This window comes from Nelumbo nucifera, chromosome 1, assembly GCF_055504915.1.
Source record: "Nelumbo nucifera cultivar China Antique chromosome 1, China Antique-T2T, whole genome shotgun sequence".
In the NCBI taxonomy this organism is placed as follows: Eukaryota; Viridiplantae; Streptophyta; class Magnoliopsida; order Proteales; family Nelumbonaceae; genus Nelumbo; species Nelumbo nucifera.
The window spans coordinates 28,363,444-28,381,208 of NC_142649.1; the positions used below are offsets into that span (position 1 = coordinate 28,363,444).

At 38.3% G+C, this 17,765-nt stretch overlaps 1 protein-coding gene across 1 annotated transcript in view; it reads left to right on the top strand.

Moving 5' to 3' along the window:
* The window catches only part of LOC104609682 (O-fucosyltransferase 10-like), a 51,569-nt gene extending 34,250 nt beyond the window's left edge, over positions 1-17,319 (top strand). The window contains exons 8-10 of the mRNA XM_010276053.2: positions 15,787-15,954; positions 16,028-16,215; positions 16,581-17,319. Coding sequence (XP_010274355.1) covers positions 15,787-15,954; positions 16,028-16,215; positions 16,581-16,794 — 570 coding nt within the window. The 3' untranslated portion in view covers positions 16,795-17,319. The remainder of the gene's footprint in view (positions 1-15,786; positions 15,955-16,027; positions 16,216-16,580) is intronic.
* The last annotated feature ends 446 nt before the right edge of the window (positions 17,320-17,765 follow it).

Below are 17,765 nucleotides of genomic sequence, written 5' to 3' on the forward strand. Positions count from 1 at the left end.
ACGCCCCGTATCGGGTGTATTGTATTGTAACTTTGGCGCCCCAATACACATGTCTACATGTGTTTTCGGGAACCCATTTTTTAAAATAATATATATATATATATATTTAAAAATGAAATTGAAAACCATAGAAATAAAAAAATAGGGGGAGTACCGTTATAAGTACTGATACATCTGTTGAGCAAGAGCAAGAGAAGAGAAGAGAGGAGAGAAGAGAGGGAGAGAGGAGAGGAGAGGAGAGAGGACTGAAAGCCCCTACAGAACTCTGTAGGTGAGAGCATAAGTTATTATTTATATTAGTCTAGTCGTACAACATAAAGAAGGAGAAAATTACAACAGTACCCTTGCGGTACTAAACCTGGGTACAACAACATCTGTCAACACTCCCCCTCAAGTTGGAGCATAGATATCAATCATGCCCAACTTGTCACAAAGATCATGATGTCTAGAATGATTTAGACCCTTTGTAAAGATGTCTACAAGTTGGTTCTCAGAGTTGACATAGGGAGTACACACTTTGCCTGTGATGACTTTCTCTCTGATAAAATGCTTGTCAACTTCGATGTGTTTTGTTCTATCATGTAGCACTGGATTGGCAGCAATGCTTATAGCTGCTTTGTTATAATAGAGTCATAGGTTTGTCCACTTGGAAACCCAATTCACTCAACAAATTCTTTATCCACATGCCTTCAGCTACCCCATGGGCCATAGCACGATATTCAGCTTCAGCACTGGATCTAGCCACCACATTTTGCTTTTTACTCCTCCTTGTAACAAGGTTCCCTCCTACAAAGGTGCGGTAGCCACTAGTAGACTTTCTGTCACTTTGGGATCCAGCCCAATCTGCATCTGCATAAACTTCAACTTTTAAATGCCCGTGCTTTTGAAATAACAGGCCAGCACCAAGAAACTTCTTTAGATATCGGAGGATTCTCTCTGCTGCGTCAAGATGAGAGGACCTAGGAGCATGCATGAACTGACTGAGGACACCAACATCATATGCAATGTCTGGGCGAGTCATAGAAAGGTATAACAATCTCCCTACAAGCCTCTGAAACTGTTTCACATCCTTGAGAGGTTCACCTTGGCTATCACCTAATTTATGGTTGGGATCAATGGGAGAGTCAACTGGCTTCACCCCCATCTTCCCAGCGTCCTGAAGTAAATCTAGGACATTTTTCCTTTGAGAAATGAAGATACCCCTCTTTGATCGGGCAACTTCAATTCCAAGGAAGTATCTGGCAGGTCCTAGATCCTTCACTTCAAACTGAGTGGCAAGAAAAGCCTTCAACCTCTGAATTTCATCCTCCCAATCATCAGTGACAATTATGTCATCCACATATACAATTAGGGCAGCAATTTTACCTTCTCCTCTTTTCACAAACAGTGTGTGATCTGATTGACATTGCTTGTATCCTTTCTGCTGAACTACAACATGGAATCTGCTAAACTAAGCTCTTGGTGATTGTTTCAGCCCGTATAAGGACTTCAACTTGCACACTTTCTATTCATTGCCTTGAGCCAGAAAACCAGGGGGTTGAATCATGTAAACTTCCTCTTCAAGGTCACCATTCAAGAATGCATTCTTGATGTCAAGCTGGTGTAGATCCCAATCCAGATTAACAACAAGAGAGAAAAGAACTCTAATGTAATTCATCTTGGCAACAAGGGCAAAAGTTTCTGCATAATCAACTCCATACACTTGAGTAAACCCCTTTGCGACTAAGCGAGCTTTATACCTCTCCACTGTTCCATCAGCCTTATGCTTGACAGTGAACACCTATTTACATCCAACTGGAACCTTTCCCTTAGGAAGATTAACAAGTTCCCATGTGCCATTTTTATGAAGGGCATTAATTTCTTCCTTCATGGCATTTGTCCATTCAGGAACTAAAAGAGCTTCTGCCACATTCTTGGGGATAGGGACACTATCAATAGAGGTAAGGAAAGCACGGAATGAGGGTGAAATGTTCTCATAGGAAACAAAGTTGGAAATGGGATGATTAGTGGTGCACAATCTAACACCTTTCCTGTGAGCAATAGGACGGTCAAGGTCATTAGTAGCAGAGGAATCATTTTCAATAGAATTAGTAACATCATTGGGAGCCAAGTTACCTAAGTGAGTATGATCCTCCCTCGAGGAGTCTGGTGGCACTGGAGGTATAGCTTCCGGATTCTCCACAACTCTTGAATTTGGTTGGCCTTTGCGATGACGAGAAAAAACACAAAAAGGCGAAGGATCAGGAAGAGAAGGGAGCTGAACCAGTTTCTCCTCATGCCTACACTCTCCCTGAGGAGAAACAGGAAAAAAAAGGCTCATCTTCAAAGAAAGAAACATCCATGGAGACAGAATTGCCGAGAAAACAACGGTACCCCTTTTGAGTGAAGGAGTAACCAAGAAATATGCAAGGGATAGCATGAGAATCCAATTTCCCATGGGTGGGAGACATATTTTGGACAAAACACCGACAACCAAATACACGAGGAGGAATAGAAAGAAGGGGAGCCTGGGAAAGAGAAGCTGATGTGGGGCTTTGTACTCTAACCAACGAGAGGGCATACGGTTTATAAGGTAAGTAGAACAAAGAACAGCTTCAAGCCAAAAACGTTTGGGGACATTCATATGAAATAGTAAACCCCGAGCCACTTCAAGGAGATGACGGTTCTTACGTTCGGCCACACCATTTTGTTGTGGTGTGTGGGCACAAGAGCTCCGGTGAAGTGAACCACGTGAAGCAAAGAACTCCGTGAGGTCACTATGAAAAAATTCTTTTGCATTGTCTGATTGAAAACTTTGAATTTCAGTCTGAAATTGAGTGAAGACCATCCACTGGAAATCTTGAATGATTTTTGGTACTTCCCTAGTTCGCATCGGATATACCCAAAGTACATCTAGAATAATCATCAATGAGGGTAATGAAATACTTGTAGCCACTCTCAGATGGTAAAGTAACAGGGACCCATACATCAGAATGAACAATGTGAAAAGGAGACTCAGATTTACTATTTTTCTGAAGAAAATGAGTTCTACAATGTTTACTTAATTGACACGTTTGATAAGAAAAATCAGAAACAGACATTGACTTAAAACATATCTGGGAATACAACTTTCAAAGACTCAAAAGACAAATGACCAAGACGGCAATGCCATAAATAGACTTTACTCTTACAGGACTGACTCATAGACTCTGTAACATAAAGACTAGCCTTATTCTCCAGCATGTAAAGTCCATCAACCATACGTCCCCTACCAATCGTCCTCCCCGAGGCCAGATCCTGAATCACACAATGAGAAGGGAAAAAAGTTACTGAGCAATTCAAGGAATTAGTAACACTACTAACAGAGAATAAATTAATGGGAAATTTTGGAACATGAAGGACGTCAGAAAGGGTAAGACCAAGAGGAAGAGAGAGGGTTCCTTGACCAGTTATGGAAGTGTATGATCCATCGGCTAGTCTCACCTTGTCTCTTCCAGAAAGAAGGTGATAGGTTTGAAAGTAAGAGGATGTACCAGTCATGTGTTTTGACTCTCCAGAATCAATGATCCATGGAGAGTCAGGGGTATGAGAAGCAACATGGAAAGCTGTGGCTGGGTTACCTGATGTAGATGCAAATGATGTTGAGGGAGGAGCATCCATCTGACGAATTGCTCTACCATAGAGCTCTAAATGGTCACGGAAGGAATTCACAATATCCTCCCTCAGGTCAGATCCAGTGAGATGTGTTTGAGTCACAGTAGAAATGGGGGGCTGATTCTCCTGAGTAACTATATTGGCCATGTGGTGTTTCTTCGTACCTTGCTGTCCGGACCTCTTATTCACGTCTGAACCTTGCTTCTTAGTCAGATCTTGAGCCCATTTTGGTTTCCCATGAAGACCCCAATAGGTATCTTTGGTGTGTTGGGGTTTTTGGCAATGAGTGCACCACAATTTGTCCTTATCTTTTGTTTTTTTCTGGAGATCTCCTTCTGTTTTTTGGCATCCTCATCACACTTCCAATTCACACTCTGGTAATGGTCCAACTCCTTCCAGACAGAGGTCAAGTCAGAGTAATATACTGATAAACATCTCTCCCCCTATCTACAAGTAGATGATGCTGCCTGTAGTTGATAAATCTTGGCATAGTGTCGCAATTCTGAATATGTAGATTTTTCTTGTTCCCAGATTTCATTTGCAGTTTCAACCCACATGAAATTCTTCCTTATTTGAGGTTGCATGGAAACCAAGAGCCAAGACATAACCATACTGTTCTCCTGATTCCATCTATCATATTCAGCATTCCCAGAGGATGGTTCTTTGATTCTCCCATTAATATAGCCTATCTTCCCCCTTGCAGTGATGTATAACTTGATCCCTCTTGACCACTCTAGGTAATTTAAACCATCAAGAGGGACAACAGCCATAGGAAAGGATAGGTCACCCCCACCCATTAAATTCAGCATTGAGGAAACTCCAGATGTGGATGAATCTTCACTACTCATGATTTCGGGTTTAAGAAAAAAAACAGCAACCAAAGGGGTACTGCCATACAGGGCTATTACAGAAATAGGTCCTTCTGACCTACGGTTTCATTGGGAGCAAAGACTGAACACTTCTGTTGCAGTACTGGAACAGGTCTGTATGACCTACGGTCTTGTAGGAATCCAAAAAACAACACTGCAGTTGCAGTACATAACCAGGTCTGTATGACCTACTATTGTACAGAGGTCATATGACCCCCCAACAGAATGGAAAATACAGGGTGAAGTTCACCACACCCCCAATCGGCAGGCCTGGTAGCCGAACAGTCAATGACTGAGACCAATACAACATCTGCTTCAGGGCATCAACAGTCCATCAAAGGGGTAAAGAAATACGAAAAAGATTCAGTTGAATACAGCTGCTTTGTTAAAGAAATACAGTCCATCAACAGTCCATCAATAAACAGTCAATCAGTAGGGCAGCCGAACAGTAGATGAACAGTACATCTTTTAACTTCAGATGATAGCCTCTCTGTAAACCAGAACTCCCTCTACGAACCTCAGATGATAGCCTCTCTATAGTCGAACAGACAATGAATACAACTTCTGGGCTGGAAAATGAAAAGTCTCTATAAGTTCTGGGTCGAACTGAATACAACAGATTAGCAGTTCGATGGATACAACTCTGGGAGATGAAAAGTCTCTATAATTTCTGGGTCGAACTGAATACAACTGATTAGCAGTTCGATGGATACAGCTCTGGGAGATGAAGAGACTATCTGCTCGACATTGAACAACAGGTTTGCTTGACACCACCCTTCAGGCCTGGACAACTTGCTCTGATACCATGTTGAGCAAGAGCAAGAGAAGAGAAGAGAAGAGAAGAGAGGAGAGAAGAGAGGGAGAGAGGAGAGGAGAGTCGAGAGGACTGAAAGCCCCTACAGAACACTGTAGGCGAGAGCATAAGTTATTATTTATACTAGTCGTACAACATAAAGAAGGAGAAAATTACAACAGTACCCTTGTGGTACTGAACCTGGGTACAACAACATCTTTGCCGATACACAGGTGTATCGATACTTTGAACCATGGGTTCAATACAGCAATTAGCAATGTTTGTGTTGATTAAACCCTAACAAATAAGAAAATAATAAAAAGAAATTAGTACATCAACACATAAAATGAGTATTCTAGTTTAATAATGCCTATTTGATAATTATAATGTAAAAAAATTAAAAATATAAAAGTATTTTATAACATAGTGCACTAAACTACTTAGCGACTGGGAGAGGCAAGCCTCCAAGGGTGCCTTGTCGCCTAGGTGTCGCCTTGACAACCATGATTGCCATCTTGACAATGTTTAATTGTATAGACCCATTGACAACCAACGGTTTATTTCCCAAGTACTATTGAACTGAAGAGCATGAAATTCTTCATCCATTACCTCATTCTAGGATCTTCAAACTTTTCACCTGCATCATACTCAACTTGACATTTGGCTCCATAGGTTTTTCAGCTGGTTTGGCATTCAATGATCTTGTCTCTTCTAATAAGTCAAGAACATATGTCCTTTGGCACATATTAATAACATGCTTAGACCTTGCAACCTCTATCCGTAAGAAATATTTTAATTTACCAGGATCCTTTGTTTGAAAGTGATCATGTCTTCAGTCTGTCAATCCCCAACCTATCACTGCTAGTAATAACAATGTCATCTACATATACCACAAACAAAATCTTCCTAGCACCTGAATTATAGTTAATCAACCTAGCACTATCTCATGCGAAATTCTTTCACCACTTCATTGAACCTACCAAACCATGCACGTGGAGACTATTTAAGTCCATAAATGGCCTTCTTGAGTTTGCTCACCTTAACCATCCTCCCCTTGAGCAACAAACCCCAGTGGTTGCTCCTTATAAACCTCCTCAAGGTCACAATGTATAAGAACGTTCTTGATGTTGAGATGAAACAAAGGTTAATCATACATAGTAGGTAGGAACCTTTTGCAATCAACTGAGCCTTTAACCTCTCTACACTACCATATGGTAAGTACTTTGCAGTGTATACCCATTTTGTTAAGGGGTGTAAGTACATGGAGTTTGATGGATAATGCCATGTTGTTCCAAGCATTGCTGAAACGGTGTATAAAAATATTCTCGGCCATTATTTGAACAAAGAATTTTCATATGTATACCAAACTGAGTGTGAATTTCAGCATGAAACTTTTGGAAAATGGTAATCAATTCACTCCTTTCTTTCTTAAGGTAAAGCCATGTCATCCTTGACATTATTTTATTTGGACCCTAAATGTTTGAATGGACCAAAGAAAAAGGATTCGACATACAACTCTCACCCCTAGGACTAAAGGGAACACAATGATGTTTTCCATACTGACACGACCCACATTCCAAAGTAGACTGATGGCTCAATGACGGAACAAGTTAAGTTTCTTAAGAAATGGATGGCCAAGCCTACAGTGCCACTAAAGGAGAAAGAGATGACTGAAGAGCTATTGATGAATCACCACCATCAAGATAATGCAGTCCACTAGCTTCATGCCATCCACCAATCTTCATCTTCATCCTTGAAAAACACAAGAAGGGTAAAAGCATAGTTTTCAAGGTGCCAAGCAATGGAAAAGAAGAAAAGAGAAGGTATTGCTAGTAGTACTAGTAGTAGAAGAAGAAGAAAATGTGCTGATTAGATAAAATTTTAAGTTCTTCCTTATTGGTTTAGGTTTTGAAGTCTTTGAGGGTTAAATACAATATTTAGCAATGTTTGTGTTGATTAAACCCTAATAAAAAGAAAATAATAAAACGAAATTAGTATATAAACACAAAAAAATGATTATTTTAGTTTAATAATGTCTATTTTATAATTATAATATCAAAAAAGAATGAAAAAAAAGTATTTTATAATAGAAGGTAAAAAACTGCTTGGCGATCAGGTGAGGCAAGCCTCAAAGGATGCCTTGTCGCCTAGGCATCGCTTTGACAACTATGGGTAAAAGGTGATAAAGCAATTAAGGGGCTTTGTCAATTTACTAACAAACATAAGGTTAAAGGGGAATTTGGGAACATACAAATTGAAGACAAGGGTAATGAATCTATGTTAACATTACCAATACCACAAATAGAAGATGTGGAGCCATTAGCTAGAGTAACTTTGTTAGATGTAGATGACTAAGAAAGAGAAGAAAACACACCTAGAGTCCAAATCATATGATCGGAAGCTCTAAAGTTGATAATCAAATGGGAGGGTTTGGATGTAGACAAGCCATACCTAAATGGGCAAGGGTAGTTGTATTCTGTTGTGAGGTAGCCTGGAGTAACCGCTTATACTCTTCACATGGAACACTCATCATTTCTTTCCCAGAGGCATCTATAGATGTAGGTGTCTGATCAACTTGCTAAATTTCATCTCTTGTACCACCACCACCACTAGCCACCGCATGGTTGGCCTAGGTTGAGGATGGCTGATGTAGATCATAATAAAAATTGACAGTGTATCCCTCTATTCCACAATACGTACACTTCCTTGGACCATTACTTCGTCTGTTACCATGAGCTCCCCCTAAATCTTAACTTCCAATGCACCCACCATCAATTAAACATTGGACCACTACCACCACCACAACCTAGCTGAACTCCTTGGGCTCCTCCTCTACCTCCACAACCTCCCCCACTTGTCACTACAAAAGCAGGCCTATCAGATATAGTAGAGTTCTTTGTAGGTCCAACGGAAATTCTCCGAAGGCGAGCAAACACTTACTCAAGAGAGGGAAGGGCAGACCCATTTAGTATTTGTGCTCTCACTAGTTCATATCCAACCTTCAACTAGGGGTGTAAACGGATCGAATTCGAATCGAATAAGGCAATATCCGAATTTGAATCCGATTAGAAAATCTGATATCCGATGGATATTGAAAATTAATATTCGAATTCGATTAAATATTCAAATATTCGATTCGATTCGATTCGAATTTGACCAATTAATTATTTTAGGTAATTAATAAATATATAAAATAAATATTTTATTTATGTAAAGTATATAAATTAATTATTATATATATTATATAAAAAATTTAAATATTTTATATATTACATATACCAATTAAATAATCAGTCGAATTCGGATATATCGAATCGAATCAGGTCATATCCGAATTCAACCGGTTAGATATTTGAATTATCCGAATTCGATTTCATTATGTCAAATCTTGAAGCTGGTTACATCAAGTTGTTCTCCCTGTTGTTGCTGAATTTTGACACCAGATGCAAGGGGATGATAAACATTCAATTCATTCCGAAGATTCCTTAAGCTAGCATAATACTCCTTAAGACTTTGATTTCCCTTATGTAGATTAAAATACTCTTTGGTAAAGCTAGTATACTCTAGTAGTGTTATCTTGTCAGGAGTAAAGCTTCTTTACATGGTCCCAAATCTCCATGGTTGTATCTAAGAACATAAAGTTCACACTAATCTTTGGGTTCCATGGTATTCCACAACCATGTCATAATTTGTGCATCTTCTTGTACCCACTCTCTCTTTCCCTGAGAATAAACTAAGGGTTTTTCTTCTTTCACATGCTTCACTTTCTTCTTAGCCCTAAAGAAGACTTCTACAGACTTAGCCCAAGGCACATAATTCTCACCGTTCAGTTTAATAGAAGTCATCTGTACATTCAGGTAATCAGGGGGGTTCATAACACCAGATTTGTGTTCACTGCTGTCTCCCATTGCTTCCATGGTAAAAAAACACCCCACTCACTAGTAGCACACCACTTCACTTGCTAGCCACCACACTGCACCACTAATGGCTGATTATTGCTGAAAACATCTGCTGTCACAGTTTTCAGCAATAATAGTCACTGCTGTCCTACACTTTCAACACCCCAAAACCACCCAGATACACCCCAAGCACATACTACTAGGTCTGCAACCAATCAATACCAGTTTCACACTGTAACACCCATACAATCAACTTATTTAAACCTCATAAATCAGTCCTGCACTAATCTGTCCACTACACCTGAAACAGCCCTCTTCTATCCATTGATTAGAGGGTTTCTACAAACGACATGAAACAATCACCACACCACCTACTAGAGACATGAAAACCTCCAAAAGAAGAAAACGATCACTCCTTTTCATCCCCTCTGAATCTCCAAGTAATTGAAGAGATCTTTGCAGAGAACTAGGGTAGAGGGTGATGCAAAATTCTGGGTTGACCTCTGAACTGATTACAGTTGCTCTGGTACCATGTTACAAATCTGATCTGTACTGGTTTCAGCCCTAGAACAATAGAGAAAAAAACAGAGAAGAAAGAGAGAAGAGAGAAAGAAAAGAAGAGATAGGAGAGGAAGTTTGGTTTGAACTAGAGAGAAGTCTCACTCTAGTTGGCTAGATATTATTTAAAGGTTTCTAATTAAAGTTACAAAGACAGTTATGCCCCTAATTAAGTATGGGACATAACACTAAAAACAAAACATAAAAGACATTACACCGCACTCGTATTATAAGATAAAATGACCAAACTACCCCTTAACAGCCAACTCTAACTGAAAATTATATTAAAATAAGAAACTAGGATATTACAATGACAGGATGTATCCTCCCATAAGGTCTCATTCCAATTCCAACAAAGTTACAAAATTACAATAGTGCCCAAAACAATTGGAGAGACTGACTGAATCCTAGTATCCTCAATGTTTTGGTCCAAGAATACTTTCTCCAAAATGCCAAGCAATGTTTTAAAACGCGGAGGAATAATGTGAGGCGTTCCACTACATAGAGGCGTGAGACATAGTTCAGAATGTAAGAGGCGTAAGCCTTCTTAAGAGGAGGGGGATGACGAGGGGGAGAAGGAAGAAGAGGAAGGAGGATCTCAATTTTCTTTTTTAAATAAAATCTTTCACGAGTAGTATCTGCCCTCATAAAATTCTTTCAGATCAATGGCAACATAGAAGTAAGAAGCCAATACATGATTATACAATTCCCTTGATCCCACTTATCATGTTCAACAGCCCAAACTTTGATTCCTTCACTTTTCCAATAATATTTCCATCCTTACCTCTAGTTGTGATATATAGTTTAATCTCCTTGGACCATGCTAAATAATTCAGACCATCAAGTGGGGTGAAGGTCGTGGGGAAACTCATATGATCCACTCCACCATTCAGCCCTCATTTACTAGGGATAACGCTAGAATTAGCAGTATCATCGGATATCATGGAAACACCACTTCAAACAAAACCAATCACCTCAGTCCACACTAAAAAGATTGATGCAAAATTCTGCTGAAATAACAACACCTTCTTAAGAAGGCAAAACACCAAGGCCACTCACAAGAAACACTCCTAGGCCTCAAGGTTCAAAATATCGACACGCCCGATATGCCGGTATGGGCGTATCAGGCGAATCGATACTCCTTTTGGTGTTTTTTTTTTTTTTATTTTTTTTGCCAATTGGTTCAGGGGAGCCGGTTTAGGTCTTCGCCACACCCTGAACCAGTCAGACCACCGATACACCCATTGTAGGGGCGTATCAGTGGGGTGCCAGAACGATACGTATCGGCCGATACGTGTCGGTACTTTGAACCTTGCTAGGCCTTTCCAGAAGCAATTCAGGCCACTCGCAGTGCCAGGCATAGACAACTTAGGTCACACAATCACTAAACAATGGTGCACCACTACTGTTGTTGTAAAAACAGGTCATCAGGTCATACCCATGGTTTCAAATAAAATATTTATAAAAAAGAATTAACAAAATATAAAAAAAAGAATAATATAAAACATAAAATATTTTTCAAGTAATAAAATATTAACTAGTTAGTATTTTTTAAAATATTTATTAAAATCAGAAAATGTTTATTAAATTTTATAATAAATCATATTCTACATTTAATACAAAAATCAGAATAAATTTATTAAATTTTATACTAAATCATAATTTATTATAACTTTAGTATTAAAAATCATAATAAATTCATTAAGTTTTATCAGAAATCAGAATTTATCATAATCTTAATACTACAAAAAGGAGAATCAGTTTATTAAAATTATAATAAAACATAATGTATTATAACTTTAATATTTAAAAAGCAGAATAGATGTATTTCTATTTATTAGTGTGAAATAAATATATTAGAATTTATAATAAATCAGAATTAAAAATAATAAAAGAAAATATCAGATTACCTTGTAAAAACATCAAAATGCATAATAAATCAGTAAATCGTCATTTACTAATTTGTTATTGATCTTAGTTTCTTAGCTTTATATAATGGTTGGGAATAAGATAATAGTCTAGAAATATGTATTATTGCTTCTTTTATCATTTTACAAAATATCATTGCATATTTCCACATATTTCATAATATTTTCACAATGTCTCTAATTTTTACAATATTTCCCCTCGACATTTCCGGCATTTCCGACATATGTCCTATATTTTGGTAAGTGACATTTCTATCGACATCGACATTTTAAACCTTGGTCATACCAGACCTAACAAAAACACATGCCTTGCTGCATCTGGATCCCACGATCTACACAAGAGGTTGGAAGGCTTTTAAACTTCTTCACAGCATTCAGCCACCACAGTTAATGAGTTTTCTTGGTTCTATGCTACAACCAAGAAGAGAGAATACAAAAACACCATAGATTGTCTCAGACTAGGTCGACTAGAGTTTATTGAGTTTCAATCCAAAAAAGGTAAGAAGGAAGAAGAAAATTTCATCTAACTGCTCTTAGATCCCAGAAATATGCTTTGATACCATATTATTTTGTAATAAAGTAAGAGAAAAGAGGTAAGAAAAGAGATAGAAGAGAGGGAAGAAGAGACTTTGAGAGCCAAAAGAATAGGCTTGCAGCAATACAATAAAAGATAAAAAGACTAAAGTGACCTTGTGTCACATACAGTGATAAATACAACAAAATTAATACCACTGGGGCAGCTATAATTAAGAGCAAGCATGGGATGGACACCAATGGTTGGGACAGCAAGATTCATTTGAATCAGGTTAAAGCAGCCAACCCCTGGAAAGGTGTTGCTACTTGCGTTAGTTTCATTCCTTTCATAAGGTATAGACCATGTATGGGAACAAAATTAAATTTTGGACTGATCTTGGTGGGGTGAGTCTATCTTGGCTGAGTTGTACCATCATGTTTTTAGCCTATTCCAAAACCAAAAAGCTACCATCTCTTCATGTCTTTCTTCTCCCTCTCAAGGAATTATCTGGAAACCTTAACCTTAGGAAGACCCTTAAGGAATGTGGAAATTTATTTATTCTTTGATGAATGAGGAATGTGGAAACTTATGAGATTGCTGACCTTCTCCATTCTTTAAGGAAGGTCTATGCATCTCCTTCTTCTAGTGATCAACATATTTGGCACCTCCACCCTACTGGTAAGTTCTCAACCAAATCCTTTTTCAAGGCTCTAATTGTGGGAGAGTTCAACTCTCACTTCCCCTTTAAGAAGATTTGGTTGAAGAACCAGGGAAGATTATGTATTTCCCCTCATGCCTGTGTTTTATGTTTCAATGAGGAGAATCAGCTGAACATATCCTTCTCCATTGTTGGGAAACCAGAAAAATCTGTTATCACTTCCTTAATCTCATTGGCTATAGATGGGTTGCTCCTGAACAAATTATGGATTTTATTTGGAAATGGCATGCAGAGGACCTGTCAGAAGGGGTCAGATTTATTGGGCTGTGGTTTTGCATGCTGTGTTGTGGAGTGTGTGGAAAGAAACAAACAACCATATTTTTGAGAACAAGGCGAGATCTCTTGATGAGTTGATTGCCCACATCACTTTTTTATGTAATTTATGGGTGGCAAATTCTGGGGAGTTTCAAGGAATTCCAGTGGGAGATTTGCAAAGAAATTTAGTTAACTTCTTATATTCCTCACCTATGATTCTGACCTGGCAATCTGGCCCCGTCTCTAGACATGTTGGGGTGATGATATTAAACTTTGATAGAAGTGCTTTCAGCATCCTAGGTGATACTGGTATTGGGGGTGTGGTCAGGACAAGTGATGGAAATATCTGTTGGGCTTTTAGTGGTCCTATTGTGACTGCTGATTCAACTAAGGCAGAGGTGCTAGCTTCCTGCTCTTACTGGACTCTGAATTGCTAAAAATTTGGGTATCTTGAATTTGTCAATCAAAGGAGACTCTAATACATTGGTTAGGAGTGAAAGATGGTGGTCTCTGGGCGCTGGCTCATTTCCTGAACGAGGCTAGAGACATTTTGGAATCAATGACTGTGACCTTGGATTCTTTTTTTTTTTTTTTTTTGATAAATTATGACTTTGGATTCTTAGAGAATTGAATTCTTCTTTGGCTGATAGTCTAGCCATGTCTGGGACTTAGAGGGATACTTTGTACAGCAACAGAAATCTACCAATGTAACCTGTGGTTTAAGTTGCGCTGGCTTCAGCTGTACATCATCTCATGTACCCCTTTTGTTTTATTGAAATTTCTGTTATTATCTCTCTCTCTCTCTCATAAAAGATAACTAAATAAATAAAGAGCAGGATGGGAAAAACAGAAGGGTGTATTTGGAGTCTTATGAAATAGGTGAATACAACTTGTGTAAAAATGAAAGTTCTATAAAACAGTTGTAAGGCCAACAATTATGGAGAAAAGGTGTTGGGAAGTCAAGAAACATGTCCAAAAAATGGGTTTGGAATTAATGCATATGCTGAGATTGATTAATGGAAAAACTAGAAAGATAGGGTTAGAAATGAACCCATTTGGAGGAACCTACGAATATCTCCAATGGGTGATAAAATAAGAGAAAGTAGACAAAGATGGTTTAGTCACATCCATAGAATACTATCTATAGAACCTGTAAGAAGAAGCAATCTGTTGCGAGTTGAAGGAGCTAGAAGGGCTAGGGGCTGACCAAAAATGAGATAGTTTGAAGTAGTAAGAAATTATTTAAATTCCCATAAAAATAAATTGACGGGGCTAGAAGGTCTAGGGACAGTCCGAAAGGGACATAGGTTGAAGTAATTAGAAATGATTTAAGTACTCATAATTTAACAATGGATATGGGGTATTTTGGTCATTCTACTGTCACTGGGTCCAGCCTATTAGTTTGATTTCTCTAGTTATAGTTGGTTTGTCCTTAAAATTTTAAAATCATTGGTTAAGTCATTTAGGATCTGTTTGGGGAGAGTGCAAATACAAATATGTTCAGTGCAAAATCTTGTATATGGTCCATATCTGTATTTCTAAACCTTGTATTTGTACTCTTGCCAAATGGAACCCTAGGAGTTATTGCGTTTACTTATGATAGGAGGACTAATCACTGCCGTAGTGTCTATATAAGTGATTTTTGTCCAAGATTATACATGTTACTGGTAAGTGACTGATTTGGAAAAAGATGAGAATATGTGGTTTGGAATCCTACTTTCACAAGATCTTTAATGGAAAAGAATCAAGAAATGCATCAATCTTTAACAAATTAGAGGAGCCTTAAGATCAACCCAGAGAAATGTGATCCGAGGTGATGAAAGCATTTGCATAGTTACTATCTATGGATAATTTTCTGACAATCGATCATCTTATGTCAATGGGATCTTGCCAAACGTGTCCTTTTTTTATGTAGAAATGATGAAGATATGATGCACCTATTCTTTCATTGCAAGGTAGTGGAATTCACTTGGGTTTACTTTTTTTTTCTACAACTTGGGAAGCCTCAATTTAATCCAGGTAATCCAAAGGGAAAACTTTCCTTATTGGAAAGCATTGAAGAGAACAAGAAGGCAAAGAATTATTCGAGCATAATTCTTTTGCAGTTTGTTGTGGACTTTGCAAACAGAGAAACTGAAGAATATTTGAGGGCAAATGTAGAAGTCTTAATAGAAATGTGACAGACATTATTTCTTTTTTACTGGACTGGTGCTCGTCACTTGAATTCAAGGATTTGGATCATTCTTTGCTGGAAACAAACTTATTGGTCGTTTTGTAGTTGTTAAAGTCTAATACTATATTTGTTTTTCCCTTTTTTGTGGTGAAATTTTATCACCTGATACCGTGTCATACTTTTTTTATTAATAAATTTTCTGTTAGCCAGATAGCTAGGACCAACATTGGGTAATGTCCTTGTAAGAAACTGTCAATGTGCTCCAAGCCCTAAAAATTCTCATTGATCAGGATCTTTGCATGCATATAACTATTGTACAATGTGGTTGTCAGATGGTTTTACCCCTGCCATATTATTTTGCATCATGTTATCTCTTCCTCCCACATTCAAATGTGAAATATTTTTATAATCCATTTTCTTGTAAATACTGTTTCTTGTCAGGATAGGTTGGAATGATGCTAAGGGGTATGGGCTTTGATAACAATACAGCAATTTATCTGGCATCTGGGAAGATATATGAAGCAGAGAGGAATTTAACTCCTCTAAAGAAGATGTTTCCCCTTCTGCAGACTAAAGAGTCCCTTGCAACCCCAGAGGAGCTAGCTTCATTTGAGGTAAATTTCTTGCTAGCTCCGTATGACATGTTGGTTGGCATTTTTTTTACTTCCATTTTTCTTGGATTTATAGGGCTATTCTTCAAGGTTGGCTGCTTTGGACTACACCGTTTGCTTGTTTAGTGAAATTTTTGTGACAACTCAAGGTGGTAACTTCCCCCATCATCTGATGGGCCACAGGCGGTTTTTGTATGGACATGCCAAGACCATCAGGCCAGACAAACGCAAACTAGTTGTTCTACTGCACAACACTAGTATCAGGTCACCTCTCTCTCCCTCCATCCCTCCCTGTGTGTGTGTGTGTGTGTGTGTGTGGACATGCCAAGACCATCAGGCCAGACAAATACAAACTAGTTGTTCTAGTGCACAACACAAGTATCAGGTCACCTTTCTCTCTCTCTGTCTATCTGTGTCTTTCTCTTTCTCTATCTTGTGTGTTTTTTGTATGGACATGCCAAGACCATCAGGCCAGACAAGTGCAAATTAGTTGTTCTACTGCACAACACTAGTAATAGGTCACCTCTCTCTCTCTCTTCCCCCATATAATGTGTGTGCATATCTATATATTTAATATGTATATATACTCAGTAATTTTAAGCCATTTTTTTGTTATTGACTTTATACAGCTGGAAAGATTTCAAAGTGCATGTGGAAGAGATGCTTGTAGAAAGTGATCGGAAGGGGATAATGGTGCCTAGAATGGGACAAGAGAGCAAACAAACTTCCATCTATGCATATCCTTTTCCAGAATGCAGGTGTCTACATGGATCACAAAATTTAACCCTTTCATCTGCTCAGACTCTTCATTCTATCGGCCATAAACCCCATGCCATGGTTTAGAAAAACAGAATATTCTGTTTTATTTCCCTGCCGCCTTTCATTTACATTTTTTTGATTGCTCCTGTCCACCATCAACCCCATCCCCCTTTCTTTGAATCCCTTTTGACCCTTTGCAAACCATGATCAAGCCTGCCATGAAGTAGTAGTTAAGCCACTATTGATGGATATGCAATAGGCAGGTGTTTGGATTTTGAGAGACCTTGGTTCTTGTTTTGCTTCTATATGAGGGTGCCTAATCTTCTCCAATAAATTAGATCAACTAACTTTGCATCTAAGTATTTCCACATAGGTCCAAGGACTTAAAAGTTGCAACGAGTGATGGGCCTTCAGAATTCCTTTTACAAAGCTTACACAAGGATGAAGAAGACCAGATTAGTTTCAAGATGACTGTTTATAGCGTTCTTTGCATAGTTTTAAAACTGTAAATTTCATTGAACCCTCCATCCATATAATATTGTCAATTTGGTTCCATAAATAGAGGACTCTTTATGGAGTTATGTATAAGTTGTTTTTTTTATTTTTTTATTTTTTTTTCAGCCATGTGTTCCATGTTAGGGAATTAGGGTCCCTACCCATATCAGAAACATGAATTTACTTCTAGAAGTGTAGCAATATCCCTTCCACTATTTACACAGAACCTGTAGATGGGTCTGGATTCCATTGCTTGCCAAGCTCCTTGAGCAAGGGTTTCCAGCAAAGAAGGTAAAATCTGCTTATTCAACTGATTCACAGATTCAGTGCTCTATATGGCTTTTCAAACTGAGATGACATGCTTGGTGGGAAAATAAGAAGAGAAACAGATGAGGGGAAAACCATCTTCTTCAGGAGGGGTTTTTGCACCAAAGATAACTTGCCTTAGGTTTTCACCTTTACCTTCAAGGCTTCAACTGAATCGCCCCTCTGCAATATTGACATCTTTGCTTAAAGGACACCCGATTAGCAGTGAAATGTGAAAGTAACTAGACTTTGTT